Consider the following 20,495-nt stretch of genomic DNA (forward strand, 5'->3'; position numbering starts at 1 on the left):
GTTTTCTCAGCGCAAATATAAAAATGTAATCACTCCACTGATGTTAAAAATCAGAGTTACGAGGTTTTCACATGACGACACTGATATCCTCCTTTATAAAGCATTCATGAGATGCTCTGTGTTAAGCAGCGCTCTGGCTTTACTATTCCCATTAATCGGTACTTTTACAATTACATGGGCTGTGAGCGTGTCCCATTTTACTATTTCAATGACTGTGTGGATTTTTCTCAGTTTTCTTCTGAGCAGCGGCTCACAGGCCCGCTGACCCACAGCTGAGTGACACAGAGGAGATAGTCATCTGGGATGAGACACCACTCATCACTCTCACGTCACAGCCCACACACACTGACAAGCCCCCTCCGACTGCACACGGCTCGGAGTTTGCAAGACGACCAAAACGGACATCTTGTGACCAACGACACGGTTACCAAGGCAACAAGGAAATAAGCCATGTGCTAATGTCCCGGCCATTCTCAAATTAAGGACACCTTCACAGGATATAAAGCGCTCACGCATAAACCAAAGCACAATTGCAGCGGCTGAGAGGTTGTGTTAACCTCCACTGCACTCAGCTGCAAATTGTTTAAGAAAGCCCCACCTCAATCAATAAATCACTCAGTCAGTGTCGGAGTGTTTGTGTGTGTGTGTGTGTGTGTGTGTGTGTGTGGTTCTAACATGTGCTTGTGTGTGTGGTGAGGTTTGATAAGTGGCTTCAGGGCAGAGTTTTCACAGCAATGACACAGAAAAATGTCTGTGCACATCTCGTCTCAAGCCCCTGCAGAAGCAACATTACAGTGACAAAAAAAGAGCTCTTCTTTCCCCCATAACAGAATGACCCGGGCATCTGAAAACTGGTGCCATCAAGTCGGCCTTAGACCAGCGTGATGGTGATGAAACCAGCCCCTGACTGCTAAACATCCCACAGCAGAGGCTCAGCGAGCAGTGAGACAGGGCTTCTGCTGCTGCCGGGTGGTGGCGGTGGCGGTGGGGGTGGGGGGCTCGGTGACACAGTGGCACACAAAACACTGCTGCACTTAACAGAATCACAGCAGCCGTCATGTGAGGAGACAAGCTGCGATGTTTGGCTCCACACTCAAAGACCGTCTTGATGGCCGTGTGAAAAATAATAACAATAACGATGCATATAAATTACAGCAGTTTGATGCTCTTGGTCAACGTGCAACGTGGAGAAAATTAGCACTGGTGCCTTAACACATGCATCATTGACACCACGTGTATCAATAATGCATCGAGCTCTGCTGTCGCTTCACTGCTATTTTTAAAGGAGGGGGGGTGACAGAAAAGAAATTAAGCAGCGTGGAGCTCGCTCAGGGCTTGTAGTGGCGAGGTTAACACGTGTGCAACACCGCCCTCGGGGACCGGCGCAAGTGTGACCACAGCGAGCGGCAGACCGCCCGGCGCGAACACACACCTCACACACCGTCAGACAGCGGCAGCAAATCACTCCATGTACATCGTTATGATTGTGACTAAAAGTCACATCACTGTCAAGGCGATTAACCATAAATACAGCCACTGAAAATGCACATTAAAAATCACTTAAGCTTCACCAACAGGTGTTACTCTCGTATATAGCCGAGCCAGGGCAAAACAATAAAAACAAATGGCACAATTCAAAACGGGAATGTTAACCTTGATTAGCTTGCTACAGATAAACAGAAGTTGCCACTAGATTTGACCCCTGACCCTCAATTTGTTGTGGCTGACTGACAGAGAGCTGAAAGAGGCCAGGGATGTTCTGCTGAAAGGAGATGTTGGCTTGATTGACCAGACCTTTCATTAGTTGGGTTTATCCCAATTTCCAGAAAGAGAAGAAAGAGAAAGAGAGAGAGAGAGAGAAAGAGAGAGAAAGAGAGAGAGGAGGGGAGAGCTGCTTAAGTGAGAGAGAAAAAAAATCCTGTTTTTACTTTAAGTGTCAGTGAGAGGATCATAAAAGTAGCCTGAAGCAGAGGGAGACAGACAGAGCTGGTTTAAACTGGGGATTTAAAATGGAGGTCTGACCGCCCCTCCTCCCTCTTCCGCTCCTTACACAACCTAGCTAGCATAAGCCCACCTGAACATGCACGCACACATGCACACGCACACACTGAGCAGTATTGCATCAACAATGGTGTAACATCTTATGCCATAAACAGCGTACCGCTTCAAATGTCCTGATTTCTTTGCCTTATAGAACAACAGTACAACAGGCATTTTATAATCCAGAGCTGCACTTGCACTTGCACACACACACACACACACACCAATATTCTGGTTCTATTCCCTGAATGGGTGAACGAGCGGGTCCCTTCCTGCACAGTAAACACAGCATTTCCATTAGAGTGTTGGGAGTGTGTTCAGTGCTCTGTGACTCAGACACTGCAGCACTGTGACTGTGTGTCTCCGGCTCAACCGCTGCTCTCTCCACCACCGAGCCTCAATAACATGGCCTCTGGTTTGTGCCACTTCACAGGAGCTATAGGGGCTACACAATGCTTTCCAAAGTGATGAGCTACTACAGGCGATAGGCAGGGCACACAGTATCTGAGGAATTAGGGGTAAATAGCTTTTGTAACAGTCCTTGCTTTCAGCCACTGATACACAAAACACACACACACACACACACACTGCACTCGTACCCACCAGCGTGCCCACATGATAATTTCCCCGTTATTTGCACACACAGAGGCAGATGAATATGTAAATAACTTGTGAGGGGAATATGGATCCCCTGTGCTGGGAAAGGAATATGTTAATGACTGATGCAGGGTATGAGTGTTAATCACAAGTGTAGGGTGCATAAATGCAGCGGTGTGGGGCCGATGCAGATGAAATGCATAGTTGCATGTAAACTACATGAGTCACTGACAGGAAGTCAGCGGCATCAGACATATAGCTGCTGGTGTAAACAAATCAAACACATTAACGAGGAAACGAGGACAAAGATCTTGGAGATGCATGTACACATGAATGAAATTCTATACTGTCTGCTCCCGTCTGTTTAGCATTCGGAACCAAAATCAAGACGCTGTGATAAGGGCTGTCGCAGCCGCAACAGTTGCCAGGGAAACCTGATGGCAGGATGCTGAGGGCTGGGGGGAGTAGGAGGGGGAGGAGGGGGGACACGGGTACAATGCTCAGGTTGATTTGCTACCATTAAAGGAACACTGGCCTGCTCGTCCAGATATGCCACCTTAAGAGGAGACACTACAGGTGAATGGGGTAATTTTTTTTAACTTTTTGATATCACCATGAAACATCCACAGTTTGTTATTTATATTTAGACAAGATTTTTTTAAATTGTATGTTTAAATATGCAAATGATGCATTAACTCTGCAAACAGAAAATTTCAAAGTTTTTATTTTATTTTGTTGATATATTAGATTCAAAGTTTTTTACTTGTATCATTTCATATATCAGAATATATTGTCAAAGTTGTCAAAAATCTCTTCATCATGTTTTCAGGAGCAAAATGTTCTATAAATAAAGGTGTTAATGATATATAAATAAACCCCTCTGTGAAAACTTTCAGAATATAGTTAGGGGGGAAAATGATACATTTGGTGTCTGTAAGTGGAGCTAAAGTTGAGATTTATGAGAAAAAGCTTATTTTGAGAAAACAGCCTTTAAAGATTTGATACATTCTTAATGAAAATTACTATTTGAAGAGAAAATATTGACATGTAAACACATCGTAATGTACAGGAGAGTGGGAGACATTGTTAGAAAGCTAAAAAGTGATGACAAGGTTTAAGACTACGCTCGCTTACTTTGGATGAATTTACAAGAAATCTACAGCCACGAATGGGTAAATTATTGTAAAATATACACATAAATGTTGTGAAAGAAGACATGTTAGGGAGGAAAAATAGCCCAAAACCTCAAAATTGACCAAAATTTTTTATTTTCCTGTAGTGTCTCACCTTAAAGGAACTTGAGGGCCGATGGTGATGCATTTTGGCGCATTTTGTGTTCAGTGTTGACATAACGCAATTGCTCTCTGAACACAGTGATGGCGATGACATTCAGAGCGAGTGAGTGAGCCTGTAAACCAGAGCAGGTCTTTCCTGTCCCCCTGTGCAGAAAAAAAAGGACTCGGACCATTTCACATTCGCTATGTCTCGTCTCAAGCAGAGCCAAGGGGACACAAACAGTGACACTACAAGTAAAGTTGATTTAAAAAAACATAAAAATGAAAAATGAAAAAAAAAAAAAATAGCCACCAAATTTCACAGACTTCAACTGCCATTTTATGTGCCAGGTTTTTTTAATTTTCAAAGTGACCTCAGCTAACAGAACATCTCTCATAATTATAACCAGTGTAATTAGCTAATTATAATAACAATAACAATATTACAATAAAGATATCACTTGATTTAAAAAACAGAAAATAATCAAACTAGATAAAAACCCAAAATGAAAAACACTTATCATAATAATTTTGTTTTTTTTTAAAAGAGATCTATAAGGTTCTATATTTTTTCATTTAATTGTCCTTTTTCTTTAGAAAAAAATTCTCCCACCACTGTATACTGTACTGTATGTCACCTTCTCCTCCACCGAACGAGCTTCGCTTACCTTTAAAAATGCTCGCCGTCCATTTAGCTCGCTGCCGCCATGAAATCCACTCATACACGATAACACTGAGATACAGTTGTGAAATAATCCCCTGCAAAGGAGCAGTCTTCATCAAAGGTTCATGTCCTGTCTTTAATGTGTGATGACATGAGGGGTCCTGACTGCTTGAGACATCAGAGCAGACGAGTCCGTGAGGGCTGGACTGAGGAAGCCATTTTGAGGGCCGGGTTATTTCCTGCTGATGCATGTGGAGTTCACTTAGTAGCACGCTGAGTCCGATCATTAGCCTGAGTCCAACAGGATCAGTCACAAAACAACTTCAGTGTCATATACAAATGCAAAAAAAAAAAAGTACTTCTCAGCTATTTGTAGGCACAAGTAGTAATAATAATAGTCATCTGAATGATAATAATGATAACATAATAACAATAATGTGTCATAGCATCAGTGTGATCCATTACAAACCAAATTTAGAGCATGCTGAAGTAGCATGTGCAACGTTTTAGTCAGTTCAGTAACATATTGTTGATCATTTCATCACTAAATGACGGATAAAGCTAACGCTTGTTATCATTATTACCACTGTGAGCATTATTATTAACGCTGTAGCTACACTATTACCAAACGATGAAGAGCTGCAGTTGTGTTTCATATTTTCGCAGTAAAGATCCTTCTCCTATGACCCTGTTTATGTGAATGCGATAGGAGAGGGAAAACACTTTGTGTGGCTACAAAAAAGTCGAGACCAAAATAAATTCACTCAAACACTTTGCCAGGTTTTTGTCTCAGCTCCAGGACGCCTCTCTCCTACACGTGTCCTTACGCAGCACAGTCAGAGCCGCCATCTTGTTCCAAGTTTGGAAAAAGTTGTAAGTGAGAGCCACTACAACAGCTGTGTGTACTTCTTTTTTTATATATATATATATATTCTTCAGACGTTGTAGTTTTCAGTCAGAAGCTTGATAAAGATTCTTTATAATTTATTTCTTTGAATGAAAATATATTTACGGTATATATAATATGTACTTTCGGTCCTTTTTTTTTAAATAATAACTCGTTGTCCTTTTTACTGTGGGATTCTTCTTCTCCCACTCTGTCCCTCTCCTCCTTCAGTAGCCAGTTAGGTGTAAAAGGAAAAAGTGAGAGTGAAACCGCTCTGAAAATAACAATAGTTGTTCCGTCTGCAAAGTTGTCTGATACGTGTGTCCTGGACAGATTCGCTGCACTGCTCTAATTTAGCTTTCTCTGTTTTGTTTTAGTGCTTCCTGGAAACCTGGGACCGTAGTGCTCACCCAAACCATTGTTTGTTATTCAGTGTCTCTGCCAAACACTAATCTGACAACATGTTCAATGGCCAATATTATGTCTCCCTCCAAATATATACACTGAATGTGTCTGGAAATATACGAAGCGATCTGTAGAAAACCTAGAGAGGCTCGTAGCATGTGTATTATTCATAGCTTTCCACTGTGATTGTGGACGCAAATGAAAAGAGTTGGCTTGATCGTGGACTTTGGCAAAGACTATAGCAGGCTGCACAGAAACTGAATGACTCTGATGTTTGTGATTTACACAGTATATGTTTGTGTCTCATTTAAAAGTATGCACGGATGCTATTGGTGGGCCTAGTGCTGATCAGATATCCTCCTCAGTCCTCCTATCTGCTTCTCTCTGTCAACAGATTGACAACACAAAGCAGTGACTATGTGAAATATAATCTTCTCTGGAATCTGTCCATGAGGACAGTAGGCTACAATCAGTCTCATATACTCGGTCTCACAGGCTCTTTCTGTCTCACTGTCTCTACCAGCATCTCTCTCATACTTCCACTCTCACTTTTACTCAAATTTGAGTCTCTTGCACATTTTCCTTGGAGCCGCTCTTAAAAAGCAGGGGCTCATTCTGGCCTTTCCCCATAAGGCCTTTCAGAGAACTGTGGAGACCCAGCTGGGGCAGGGGTACAGGGGAGGGCAGGGTGCCGCCACCTGTGACCGTTCCTCCGCTGGTTGGAACCTGGGAACACGATATAGACGTGTTCTGAGACTGAGAGCAAGGCGAGGGGTTGTTGTTGTTGTTGAGGCCCACACCGGGGCCCGTGCCCATGCCCAGGCCCATCATGTTGTTGTTGAAGTGATGAGTTTTGTAGTAGTGGTTGAGGTGCTCCGATCGGGCCAGGTTGGGCAGATTGACTATCTCTGGGTGGTGCAGCCTGAGGCTCTGGCCCCCTCCTATTCCACTGCTGCCGCTCTGCGTCACCGTGGAGCCTCCTGAGATGCCGCTGCCCCGCCCGCTGGCCCCAGCCCCCAGCTCATCCTCCACGTTGATGATCTCAATGGCACGAGCAGGGCCGTGGTGTTTGTGCAGCTGGTGCTGCTTCCTCAGCTTGTAGAACACCACCAGCATCACCGCCGCCATGAAGGTAATGGCTACAAAGCAGCCAATGATGATCTTGGTGGTCTTCATCACATCATCCAGGCCTGAGAAGCCCGGTTCCGTGATGGGCACAGTGAACGTTGGTCGGGTGGCCCGGGGAGAGGAGGAGGACCAGCCCGCTGATAGAGAGGAGGCTGTGGTGGGGACACCTTCCGGCCACAGGTGGCCCGATGGTGTGGGGCCAGGGTGAACACGGATGAAGGTCTCATTGATGGCTGTTAACGCGCCCTCTTCATCTCCAGGGGTCTCCACCGTTTCCACTGTGACTGTTGTAAAATAGGTGTAGTTGACGCTGGCATCAGCAGCTGTGACATTGAGGACAGCCGTCGCTGTGGTGTTGCCAGCAGCGTTGGTGACCATACAGGTGTACTGACCCGTGTCACGCAGGGTGACATTCGTGAAGTTGAGCGTGCCATCATGCAGGACGGATATCCGCACCCGGTAGGAGCCATGGGTCATCAGGGTGCCGTTAGGGGTGATCCAGTTCACAGATGTCGTGGAGGTGCTCGTGCGACACTTGAGCTCAGCAGCCATCCCCTCAGTGACATTAAGGTCTGTCGGTGGCTCCACGATGACCGGCGCATAGCAGGTGAAGTGGCTCTGGTCAAGCTCCCCGATGTACTTGCCCTTTAAGAATGGTGGCGCATGGCAGCGGGCACAGCAGGTGGTGTTGCTGGGCACCGTCTCTTTCAACCACCAACTGAGCCAAAGCACGTCACAGTTGCAGATCCAGGGGTTGTGGTTCAGGTGTACTCTCTCCAACTGGTGAAGGGGTGTGAAGAGGTCATGGGGCAAGGAGTGCAGGGAGTTATGGGACAGGTTGAGCTCTTCCAGGTTTTTCAGGTCATCGAAGGCGTTGCGCTCAATGACTGACACCTGCGAGTGCATGAGCCACAGCTTGCGGAGGGACACCAGGCCCTGGAAGGAGCCGGGTCGGATGATCTCAAGTCGGTTTCCTGACAGCTCCAGCTCCTCCAAACGCACAAGAGCCGTTAGTTTGGGAATGTCCTTCAGCCCACACATACCCAGGTTCAAGTAGCGCAGATTGATGAGGCCCACGAAGGCTGCATCAGAGATGAAATCCAACTTCTTGAGCTCACCCAGGTCCAGGCGACGTAGCGAGGGCACTCGGTGGAAGGCATAGCCCGGCAGGGTCTCGATGGGGTTGTTGCGCAGCCACAGCTCCCGTAGCTTACTGAGGTACTCGAAGGCATGTGATGGCACCAGTGTGAGGCGGTTGTCGAAGAGCTCCAGTGTGTTGAGGTTGGGGAGGCCATTGAATGCTCCGACTTCGATCTGACGGATCTGATTCTTGGAGAGCTGGAGGATCTCAAGGTGCCTCAAGTGCTTGAAAGTGTCCGACTTGATTACCTGGAGGGACAGAAAATGATGACATTACTGTACAAGATGAAGAATGAGTCACAAAGATTAGAAAAGACATGTAAGTCAACTATGCACATTGTGAAACTGACTCTTGTTTCAATTAATTTGTCTTTCATTTGGTCTTACATGCGACATAATCTTTCCTAAAAGTAGAAGTTGTATTAACTCTGTTGATGTTGACTTTGAATGGTATGGATGAGCAACACATTACACAACCATGTGAAGAACAAAACAAAAACCAAACACTGCCAATTAATGATTTACAAGCACAAATACGGCAAAACGCATGTTTAAATATACAAACCATATAAATATAAAAAATTTTCTGTCATAATGGTAGCAGCTGATGTTTCCACCTCAGTGACTATCGCTGCTGTCTGCAGGGGAAGGTGAGCTCCTCAGACTGCTGACAGCGACACCAGCCAGTTAAACATGCGCATCTCCCAGATTGTGTTTGGCTCCAAGGGCCACCCTGGCCTCCATGTCGGAGCTCTAATGTTAGTGTTAAAACAGTTTGTATCAGAAGAAGGACTTGGAGTTATATGGAGCTGAAAACAGTAGCTGCTTAAAACCCACAGTTGTCTTATTTTGAAGATTCCCTTTGCTCAAAGTTAGTTTGCACCTGCATTCTTTCTAATAGCGAGCAGGGGGTGACTACACTGGCTGCAAAATGACTCCCAGTTGCATAAAAGTCTATTAGAAAATGACCCTCCTCCTCATTTGAATTATAACCTCAGTAAACATTTTCGCCCTGTTGCCCTTTTTTTTTCTTGTCCTGTCCTTTTTGTTTCATCTGCTTTGTTGATGCAGGGCTCTGCTTGTTTACTTGCTATTCATTTTTGTCATTAGTCTTTTTTGTCAGGAATTGGTTTTTCTCACCTTCTGTTAAAAACAAAGGAAACATAACTGTCGACTGTTAATTTCTCTGTTAAATGACTGGTTTCCCAATAAACATATATGAAGTATACAGTGACCAAAATAAAATTCTGGGATCTTCATCTACAACTTGCTATATACCAGTGCATGACTTGTAGAGGACTTCATTTGTAGTTGAATGCTTCAGCAAAACACACTAACTTCTGTGTGGTGATACAGTTGGTGAGTTAGTTCGGCAGAAAGACAATAGTCGAGTATTTCAAGTATTTTTTGGCGCTTCGAGCACCACAAGCCAAGTGCCATCGAGTTCCACTATGTCCGAGAGAAAACATCTCTACAGCCAGTATCTCCAACACCCGACACCTCGCACTGAAACAATCTAGACTGATAAACAGCACTACAGGTAAGAGAAAAAAATAGATATTTTAGGTTTTTGGTTTGAACTGTCCCTTTAAACACTTGACTTCATCTTTGAAGACTATGAAAAACCTTCTGTAAACCCTGTCCTGTCCCTAACCCTGACCTTATTTCAATGCCTGCTGCAGGCACTAAAGTGCTCTTCACACTGTTGTTTCAGTAAGACTCAGGGGACCTTCTACTGACACATTATAATCCCTTGATAATGAGCTGATTATCAGTGTTGGACTATTCACATGAAGCGTTACCACAAATAACTATGGAAGAGAAATCTATCACACTACATGAAACCATTTTATATCTAAAAATTCTGTTTTTCTTTAATCCATTTTTACAAAAACACGAAAAAGGGATATTTTTCTGGAGGAGGCGGTGATAGTAGTCACAGGCCCTGGACAGCACACAAGTATCGGTGCAGCCCAAATGGAGCTCAGTTGGCGAGAAGGCAAAGACACACAGCAAGTGAGCGTGACTAAAAGCCCCTTAAATCTCTGATTGTTTGAGATATGTGTGGCCAAAGCCCTCTGAGAGACACACGGAGACTCCAGGAGTCAGGCCACTGCCTCTTCTGTATGTAGAGCAGGAGCGGGGGGGTGATAGGCAAAGAGGGGGGAGAAAGCAGGGGAGGGGGGTGGGGGGGGGGTGGGGGGGGGGGTAGATGTTAAGAGGGGGTGGGAGCTGTCAAGGCTTTACTCTCAGGGTACTCAGTGAAGGAAAAAATAAGCCAGAGAATCTAGGATGCCTTCAGGTGTTAAAACATTTTTAGATTTTTAATCATTTCAAGTGGGGCTGCAGGATACGACAAACCGAATCGAAATTTGTAGGCTAAAAACGAAAACGCAACAGATATCGTTATTATTTCTTTCATTTTTCCTCCATGTGAACAGAAACCTTACATACCAAATCATGTGGCATAATGTCCCATTTCTGCTCTGTTAACGTCACATAATGTTTAATAAGATGTTTTCTCCGAGGAATAGAGGACATCAGAGCGTCCAACGAGCAGAGCGGCCTGACATGATGAGAGATGCACTGGATGATTTTAACAATGTTTAGGAGACTCGTTGCTTTTCATTAGAGGAGATAAAATGTAGTGGAGATGAATTTAAAATCACAAAGAACAAAGCAATGTCAGCAACATGAGGAGAGATCCAATTACTTCGAATGCTGCTGCAAAGAGTAAAAATCAACCCACTGTTTATAAAAGTGAAGATTCATGTGCTCTGTATCGATGGTCTGTGGTTAAATGATCTTCCCTTGCAGCTGTAAAGCCACATAACTCTGTTTAGGGACTCAAGATAAATTGGTAATGCATACAAAAGGGAGCACGGTGTCATGGAAATATGCCTTGCTTTCGATTCATAAAATATTCCCTCAATTCAGCGAAGGCTTAAGTGCCTTTTTCTACCATTATCACCGTTTACGTTTCTGTCTTTTCCCAGAACTAAAGTTTCCAAGAGAAAACCTGTATCAACAAGTTAATCCTTACATCCATAACGAGCTGCAAGAGCAAATGTTCCCTCTGATTAAAAATGCATGTAGCTACAAGTGTTAAAGGCACATACTGTATAACATACATCTCTGTGTGCATTTAGTTTCCAAAGATAATACCCAAAAAGCTTAGAGACAAAACGTTCTATAGCTGAACAATCATTGTATTATTCACAGAATCACAGCCTTGAATGTTATTTTTATCTGTCATGCAAAATCATGTTCTGAAAATCAATGAAAAAAGCTTTTTTTCTTACATGTATAAATAATGTCTCATTAATTTATTTTATTAACAAATATAAAAGTTATGGCGAGCAGTTCACTAATCACAACTGAACTCCATACCTGCACATGTTACAAAACATAAGTATGTTCCTAACTACTATTGTTATATTATGTTATCTATGTATTTATTTAAATTGCTCTGGGACCAATAAACTGATCACAGCAGGGGCGACACCAGGATTGTTTTAAATGAGGTGGCACAGTGGGGGGTTTAGAAATGATCCTATGGAAATCAGAATATTCTATCAGAAATAAATACAGCATTAAGGCACAATTCCAGGCTCCCATTAGGAGTCCTGTGTCCTAATACAGGTGATAATACATGACAAATGGCACTACACGATACCTGGTGTCACCCCTGGGACTCCTAATGATATGAATAGTGCTGTTTATGGTAGAAGGGCTAATGCAACATCACTCTCATCTTATGGATTCACAATGTACAGAGTGTCTGCAACTATAACACAAAGTATTTAAGCAACAGTTCTACTAACTAACTGGTTATTTGTCAATTAATGTGTTCGTTGTGTACATTGTTTTTAAAAAATTAGAACACCTTAAAAAACACTATAAAACACATCCTGTTCTGTGCATCAACTCATCCAGATTGTTTTTACAGTCATACAACCTGTATGATGGTAGGCTAATATCTATAATATAGCTTATATTCAGATGTATTATAATCTCCAACATTTTGATTAGTAACTGTAATGGATTAGAATTTTTTTTTTTTTTATTAATTTAAGTATCTTTATAATTAAATTACATAACTGATGGGAGGTGGCCCACTGGTCCCCTCTTGAGTATGCGAGTATGCATAAGGTTTGTTTTTCAACAAATGATAGTAATTTAAAACTGTACATTTTTAATTTCAAGGAAATAATGCACAAACAGGATTTCTGTGAAACATTAAAAAAATGTCCCTTAATATTAAACCTGACCAGGGACTGTTTTATTGGTGTTTTATTGTAGACTGTCCCTGTTTAAACATTACATTAAGTGTAAGAAACCAAAGTGCATCACAATTCAATCCCACACAGTTTTCAACTAACCTAAATACACCATACACACCATAATAAAATTTCTCAAATTCAGTAATGGCTTTTAGTTGTGGTTTGCCACACCAAGATTTTCAGTTGCCCCATGTGCGGCCCCTGTGATAAAGGTCCGGGCTCCCCACTGTATGTCTAACATTGTTACATGTATCTCCCTACACTGTCTATAGCAGACCTCGGCCTGTGCGAGGTTACCCAGAAATTATAAACCAATACAACTGCAGTGGTTTTATTTTGAAGGTGATTTACGTACATGCGTGCGTGCATAGGCACCTGCACAGAGATGCGTTCCACAAAAAACACTGAGTTACCTTGTTGCCTTGTGAAAAACACGTATTGCTTTTTGCATGATGTTAATAAATTGCTGGTTTACTGCATAACATACATGCTCTATATTTTTTGTGCTTTGAATGTATGTTGTGTTTAAAAATAAATGGGAAGGTGAGATAGTGACTGGAGTTTTTACAATTTTTGACAGCTTGAGTTACCCAACATTAACACAGTCTGATCAACTTGTATGTATTCTTACCAGTAGCACCTCAAAACCAGATAATTTACTCCATTTTATAAATCGATTAAATTAATTTTGAGCAGTATTAAGATCAGAGTATTGGTCTGGCCCTCCGCAGCCTTTGCAGTGTCTCATGTGGCCTCTCGGGAAAATGAATTGCCCACCCCTGGTCTATAGGCTCTCGGCTGATCTAAAAACTTGTGAGTGAAGCATGACCTACAGCCAGTCAACATTATATGAAGAACCATTAAAAGACTTGTTGCGACTTATAGTGATAAATAACACTAGTTTATGTATTTTTGCAGATTAAAAGATACGTTTTTTGTTATAAAACGTGTACATTATGTGCCTCTGTGTATTTTCATGCAAAGCACCGTGGATGAGATGTACAACACAAATCCACAGTGACGTGACACGATGTGACCTGATGCGTGACTTCCCTGCAGCCAATATTTACCTGTATCGAGTTCTCCTGCAGGTTGAGGTATCGCGTGTTGACTGATATGCTTTCGGGCACTTCCTCCAGGTTCTGCCTGGTGCAGATGACTCGGCTGGCCTGGTTGGAGCAGGTGCACAGGGAGGGGCAGGAGGAGGCGGCTCCCACAAACTCCGGCCCAGGGAGGAGGAGCCGCAGTAGCAGCTGGGCCAATAGAAAGAGGAAGGGGGAAGGGCCGGGGAGGCAGGTCAGCGTGGCGATGCGCATGGCAACTGGGACATGACCCTGCTCTTTAATCCGAAGGTACAGGTGAGGTGACTCCACTCTGGTGGATCTGCGAGAAAAGGTGTATTTTCCCTTTGGTCCTCCAGTGGCAATTTGTTCTTTCTAATTCCACATCCTCTGAGATGTTTTTTGTCCTCTGTCGATCTCTGTGTTTTCTCCTCTTGTTTTTTGAACATAGAAATATGCAGATAAACAGATGTTATTTCCTTTTTTTTCTCGAGTTGTCTGGGGATTTGACTGAGGCTTTCTGTGAAGTGAGAAGAACCCAGGAGTTACTGTGGAAGAACAAAAGAGAGAGAGAGACAAAGAGAGGGGGAGAGAGAGAGCAGATATTAAACAGTGTGCTTCGTGTTTTCACCAACAGAGAATGAATAGAACAAATAATAGGTAGACATCTACAGTATAGCTTATCATGGGAGGAATTGTCAAAAAATCTCTGAGAAGCATTAGAACTTCTGTGTCACTGCTCATATCAAATCCCACATAATCCCTGAGCAGACATTTTGTCAGAAATCAAATCCTCACACCCAGGGCAGGTGGAAGCCGATTTCTGTAATTAACGGTTCATGGAGGTGGTGCGGAAACATGGAGGCACGCGATCAAAAGTAGCACAACATCCTTTCTTTACAGCGCCGCATGTAGCATGTAAACATGAATAAATCAGAGACGCATCAATCTTTGAAACATCGGTATAATTGTTGTAAACAAACGAGCACCATCACACACAATCACGCAGAAACAGTTGAGAAATGAGCAGCATGTAGATCTCACTCTGTGGATGCAGCATTTAGGCCTGAACGTATTGAAATTATTATCATTAACAGAAGTTTTTATTTATTAATCAATTTATTTACAGTGAAAAATCATGTTTGCACACGAGTTTGTGTCACTGAAACTGTGGGCTTTTTGAAAGGGCTGATTAGCTTTTAAAAGAAACAATTTGTTAAAAAATATTCTGAAAGTGTTACTAACTAACTAACTAACTAACAATAATGCAATAATAGCAATAATGCATTCAGTTTATACAGCGCTTTTCTGAGAGCAAATGAAAATGCTTTAAGAAAGGTTTCTTTGCACACTAAGAAAACATGCAATACAAAGTAAATAGAGAAGAAAAAGTGTCCAATAGAAGTTGCATGAGCTTAAAAATGAAAGAAAGAAAGAAAGAAAGAAAGAAAGAAATCACAGTCTACTGATTCCCAAATGAGTCACAAACATGCATGTGTCAATCAGCTGCAGCTTTGGATCTGATGCATATAGAACACTGTTGTTGTGCATTTAATCCTGAGTATTTTAATATTGCCGACTCTGTAGTAGCCGACGCTGTGCCCTTTTGATGTGCCGCAATGCAATTTTTTCTCCTCTTTTTCTGATCTGCTCTGACCTCCTACTGATCCCCCCATTACGATGCCTAAAACTGCATATGTTAAAGACTACTTAAAAAATGTTTTTCCATCTGATCTTTTCTGTCCCCACCACTTTTCCACACAAAGTATCGCCCTTGGTGTTGACCTTGGTGTGAGCAGAGGCTAATTTATGTTACCTGGGTTCAATAAAATGTCTAAAAGTAATAATGAACCTTTTCTAGAAAAAGTTACTTTAGTAAGTAAAGTAAAATTTACATGATTTGAAATAAACAAGCTCCAAGTTCATGAACCCTTGACTAAAAAAATACTTTGACTTAACCTCTTCAACTCCGGACACCGGCGTCCACAGCCAGCTCCTCTGGTGTCCCTAAACAGTCTTTGAATTACATAAACTGGGTATCACTGGACAGCTGAGACTCTTGTGGATGTGTGTGTGATGATGTTAGTCTCCATAGCATTTCACTGCAGCGACACCATCTTCTGAAACTTGACCTCCCTGTATAAAATGACCCGTTGTGACCTCCAGGATAATCACAGCCTCATGAAACTTTACAACCACAAACTAGAGACATGGAGCATTCAGATACTTTAGCAGTCTCAGCAGTGAACAGAACCATCTAATCCTCAGAAATGCAATTCTTACAGAAATCTGCAAAATGTCAAAGGTTTTTAAACCATATCAGAGCATGGAGTCTTCTATAGCTGAGGTGCTGGAGATATATAATCCAATTCAATAAAAAAAAACATCTGCAGACTTATATCTGTGAATCTTTTTAACTAGTGAGCTTTCATTCTGAAGTATTTCATTCAGAAGTGTCTCTATAGACAGTTTCTTTAACCTGTAGTCTATCGTACCCAGGACTACAATTCCCTTGATGTTTAGCCACACAAGTTCAACTGATTGACACAAGTGTTCTGCATTAAAGCTCATCAAGTGATGTTCTTTTAACCTTTTGTACTGCTGCATTCACTCACTACCTGTTCTTGCCTTGAAAAAAGTCTCTGACTGAACACAGATTTTAGTGTGTGGATGTTTTTTTTTGTAATCTGAAGAACAAAATGTGGACTAATGTGAACCATAGAACGTATTTTCTGCATCAATCAAAAACTCTTTGGGGAAGAAAAGCACTGGAGAAGAAACCTATAGCTCAAATACTTCTATGATCAAAACTAAAATTCTCTGTTTACAAAGAGTAAAAGTACTGGATTTTTATAGGATATATGGATGCTAATTTAGGCCCGATAGTCGACCCTTGTTTACCAAACATTAACCATTAACAGACAGGCAGGCAACTGAGTCCCAGTCCACCTGTCCAGGAGAGTTAAGCATGATGCGTGCATGCAGCCACGTCCCAGAGTCTCCCCTGCTAGTTAAGCTGCGAGACTGATAGCTGTGTTTCTGCCTGCCGTGCTCCTTAACCTGCCAGTTGTTTACGATATAGTGAAGGTCTGCATTGTGAGTGCAGTCCAGCAGCAAGAAAGGCATATAAAAGGCATGCACTGTTGTTGTTTGTTACAGTACAAATGAATGGTTTCTTGCAATGATAGATGATGAAAAGGTTGAAACTGTAAGATGTTCACACAGAGAATAGAGTAAAGTAACAAGAGAGGCTAAAGAATAGGTTGTAGAAATGTAAATAGTTAGTATAGCATGTGAAGGTGCCATTTTTATTTCTGACATTGATACCACTTGTGTTGTATGAATAGATTCCATTTCACGGTTTTGGAAAAAAAATTATCAAAGAAATTTAACTTGCATTTTTTATTCATTTGCATTATAACTGATATACTGCATAGTCCATAAGTCAGTGGTGGGCCATCAGGGCCAGCAAGGCCTTCTCTGCTGGCCTAACATAACCAGAAATCATGATCATAATTATGATAAAGGTTCATTTTCTTTCCCTAAATTTCTAGTATTCATATTCTCTTCATGTCATATTATGCTCCTTCCAGTGCTGTTGTTTTTAGGTTAGAGTTTTTATCCAATCAGAATTCAGCTATCTTATGTTACAAGGCTGTATAAAATCTGCCCGGGCCTTCAGAATCAACAATGCGGGCGTCTGTGCACTGTAAGTGAACGGGCAAATACAGTTGATAGATAGTTGTGATAGCCAATCAGATCACGAGTTGTGTCAGTAAGGCCCTTTAGCTGGCCTCACGTTGAACGTGACATTTACGCGTCCTGTGATTGGATATGGATACTTACTAGTTTGAGCCACGGCAGTGCTATGCAGATCAACAGAGTCACACCCGGGACTGTTAACGGTATGTAAATAATCTGGCGCATTGGCGCAGCTGTGTGGTTGTACTCAAAGCAACAGGTCACAGAAAGTCATGATACGTCACTTTTTCACATGAAAAAGTTTCTTCACAAAGAGACTTGTTTATTGTGTCGCTGTCGCCAAAGTATGGCCGTCTTGTTAGTGTCTTTCTGATATTAAACTGCGATTTTGCAATGTATTGTACAATCTTGTTAAAGCCTGCATATTCTTTGTGGACTCATTTAATAACACTTTTTGGAAAGATAATTTTAAAGACCCTTTTATTTTTAAGTTTTGACAGTAGCATACCAGATATGTTTTAATTGCTGATGCGCCAGATAATAGCCCATTTTGTACACAACTGAGGTGATGCAATGCCTAGTAGTGCTTAAGTGTCTTTCTAACTACTCTCCAGTCCTGGTGTTATAAATGCTGGCATAATGAAAGGTATTTATTGACTAAGTTGGACATCACTGAAGGCCTAAGTGTGAAATGCACCGCCCGCCACTGCCATAAGTGTGCAGGAGAAGCCAACGAGTGAATAGTTAATTTTTTTTTCTGTTGTAATAAATGAAAACCAATGAATCCTTGGCAAATTAAATTTTCTTAAATAGAAACATGCTTAAAAAAATAATTAGTTGGGAAGTAAAGTACAAAAAGTTGGTAGTTAATGTAATAAAACAAAACTGCTAGTATAGTCCTTAAATGTTATGACAGAAAATATATATAAGTTATGCTCCTTCTCCCTTTAATAGTCAACACAGAATGGAATTCTTATCAGTAAAAGAAAAAGCGACAGGAAGCAACAGGGTTTATGGGACATGTGGTCTGGATATTGAGGACCATTAATAACCCTGATGTGAGATAGAGGCTTCCAGTCATCTCAGCAGTGGTCTCATTTGTTAACGCTAATTATACCAAGGTATAACAATTCATACAACAATGATAAATCGATGTGTCGACATGCTATTTTAAGCAACTTTAAATAAACTCCCAAAGCTTGAAAACAATGAGAGATCCGTTATGCAGTAAGCCACTTTTTTGCAGTAGAATAGATGCGGTGGTGGTGGGACCAAAATGGTAATTCCACTGCTGTACGAGCACAGCATTGCATGCTCTAGGGGCTGGAGAATGGTAGCGAATGGTGCAGTCTACATTAACACTAATAGATGGCCAGCTCAAGTCAGGCTCACCAGCCTGGAGAGGCACAGGGCCGCTCTCCCCCTCTGCAGGTTATTTAGACCTGAATAACCTTAATAAGGGCATCCAGCAATCTAGATACGGTTATTAATGATGATGCTTGTAATGATGGGACTTTGACATGCAAACTCATTTGACACGCTGAGAATCCTCACTTGGCACAGTAAGAAAGGAGACGGGGGGGAAGAGAGAAAGACAGAGAATGAGAAGGGGAGAAGGATTATTAATCTGATAGATGACTGTATGGCTGCAGGCAGAGAAGGGAATTATCAACACTACAGTAATAGATGAATACTGAACAGCTGCAGAGAGCGGGCCGGGGAAAGAGAGAGAGAGACGGAAAAGAAAGAGATGGAGATGGAGACAGATGGAGGGAAGGTTGAGTGAAAGGGATGATGAGGGATAAAGACCCAGAGAGAGGTATAAATAGTGGGAAGAGCAGAAAAGAGATCAGTAGTAAAAGAAAGATAAAAAAAAGTGGAAGAGGGAAAATAGGAAGAGAGAGAAGAAGAGACACATTAATATTAATAATCTCTTGCTCAGTGTGTGTGTGTGTGAGAGAGAGAGAGAGAGAGAGAGAGAGAGAGAGAGAGAGAGAGAGGGAGGGAGGGAGAGACAGAGAGAGAGAGAAAGGGGAGGAAGAGAGGGAGGCTCAATAGAGAGATGAATATAAAACAGACAGAGATGGAGGGAGGGGAATGACAACACAGAGACACATAGAAAACAGAGAGCGACGGAGAGATGGAGGCAAAAGACAATACAGAGGGAGGAATATGAAACAGGTGGAGATGCAGAGAGAGAGAGGGAGGGAGGAGAGGTGGGGCTAGATGGGTGAGGGCGAGATTGATCAATAATGCGTATGCAGTAGTTCAATGACATTAAAACACACAAGGACACTATGATAAATCATATCGGCAGCAGCATCTCTGATCAGAACAGGACACCAGTGGAGTGGAAAGGCAACAACTGCAACAAGAGCAATTGCAACAAGAGCAATTGCGACAAGAGCAACTGCAACAAGAGCAGTTGCAACAAGAGCAATTGCAACAAGAGCAATTGCAACAAGAGCAATTGCAACAAGAGCAACAAGATCAACTGCAACAAGAACTGCAACAAGAGCAACATCAGCAACTGCAACAAGTGCAAATGCAACAAGAGCAGCTGCAACAAGAACAGCTGTAACAAGAGCAACAAGAGCAGCTGCAACAAGAGCAACTGCAACAAGAATTACTGCAACAAGAGCAGCTGCAACAAGAGCAACTGCAACAAAAGCAACTGCAACAAGAGCAACAAGAGGAGCTGCAAAAAGAACAACTGCAACAAGAGCAGTTGCAACAAGAGCAATTGCAACAAGAGCAACAAGATCAACTGCAACAAGAGCAACTGCAACAAAAGCAGCTGCAACAAGGACAACTGCAACAAGAGCAGTTGCAACAAGAACAACAAGAACAGATGCAACAAGAACAACAAGAGCAACTGCAACAAGAGAAACAAGAGCAGCTGCAACAAGAGCAGCTACAAGAAGAGCAACCGCACCAGCAGGCAGCGGTGCAACAGTCCTGAGGGCCGGCAGCTCGTGCTGCCCTGCAACTGCTCCTCATCTGTATCCCGACACACAGTGGTGGCGGCACCGACAGATAAAGAGGCACTCAAGTGTTATTTTTGGAACGACTCTAACCTTTTTATGTATTTTAATTTCCAGCCACCTTTTTTTTCTCTTGCCAGCGAGAACTAAGTGCCAGAGCTATTTCAGGTAGACAGCATCTGAGCAGAGTCGAAAGGTGCAAGGGAGGGAAAAAAAAAACAGAGGCTGAGGTTAAGATGGTAGCTCAGATGTTGGGGTGAGGTGGTGAGCGAGAGTCCACAGAGGAGACTGAGACTAGTTGGAGCTGACAGCTGGTTAGAGGCTGGTTGAT

The 20,495-nt window shown here is 42.4% G+C and overlaps 2 protein-coding genes across 2 annotated transcripts; one reads left to right on the forward strand and one right to left on the reverse strand.

Annotated features, from left to right (window-relative positions):
* Positions 1 to 4,249: 4,249 nt before the first annotated feature.
* Positions 4,250 to 14,022, reverse strand: lrrc4ba (leucine rich repeat containing 4Ba). The gene is made up of 2 exons (XM_059348040.1): positions 13,488 to 14,022; positions 4,250 to 8,383 (listed from the first exon to the last, which is right to left on the reverse strand). The coding sequence occupies exons 1-2, from the start codon at positions 13,731 to 13,733 to the stop codon at positions 6,422 to 6,424; spliced, it is 2,208 nt and encodes a 735-aa protein (XP_059204023.1). The 5' UTR covers positions 13,734 to 14,022; the 3' UTR covers positions 4,250 to 6,421.
* Positions 14,023 to 19,406: 5,384 nt separating this feature from the next.
* LOC131983363 (ataxin-8-like) lies at positions 19,407 to 20,142 on the forward strand. The gene is made up of 3 exons (XM_059348086.1): positions 19,407 to 19,410; positions 19,514 to 19,757; positions 19,971 to 20,142. The coding sequence occupies exons 1-3, from the start codon at positions 19,407 to 19,409 to the stop codon at positions 20,140 to 20,142; spliced, it is 420 nt and encodes a 139-aa protein (XP_059204069.1).
* The last annotated feature ends 353 nt before the right edge of the window (positions 20,143 to 20,495 follow it).

This window comes from Centropristis striata, chromosome 13 (assembly GCF_030273125.1).
Source record: "Centropristis striata isolate RG_2023a ecotype Rhode Island chromosome 13, C.striata_1.0, whole genome shotgun sequence".
In the NCBI taxonomy this organism is placed as follows: Eukaryota; Metazoa; Chordata; class Actinopteri; order Perciformes; family Serranidae; genus Centropristis; species Centropristis striata.

Coding starts and splice junctions, on each gene's coding strand:
- LOC131983363 (XM_059348086.1), top strand. Junction 19,758..19,970: donor CAGCTGCAACAAGAACAGCT/GTAACAAGAGCA, acceptor GCAACTGCAACA/AAAGCAGCTGCAACAAGGAC.
- lrrc4ba (XM_059348040.1), bottom strand. CDS start 13,733: ATGCGCATCGCCACGCTGACCTGCCTCCCCGGCCCTTCCCCCTTCCTC. Junction 8,384..13,487: donor TGCAGGAGAACTCGATACAG/GTAAATATTGGC, acceptor CTGTCCCTCCAG/GTAATCAAGTCGGACACTTT.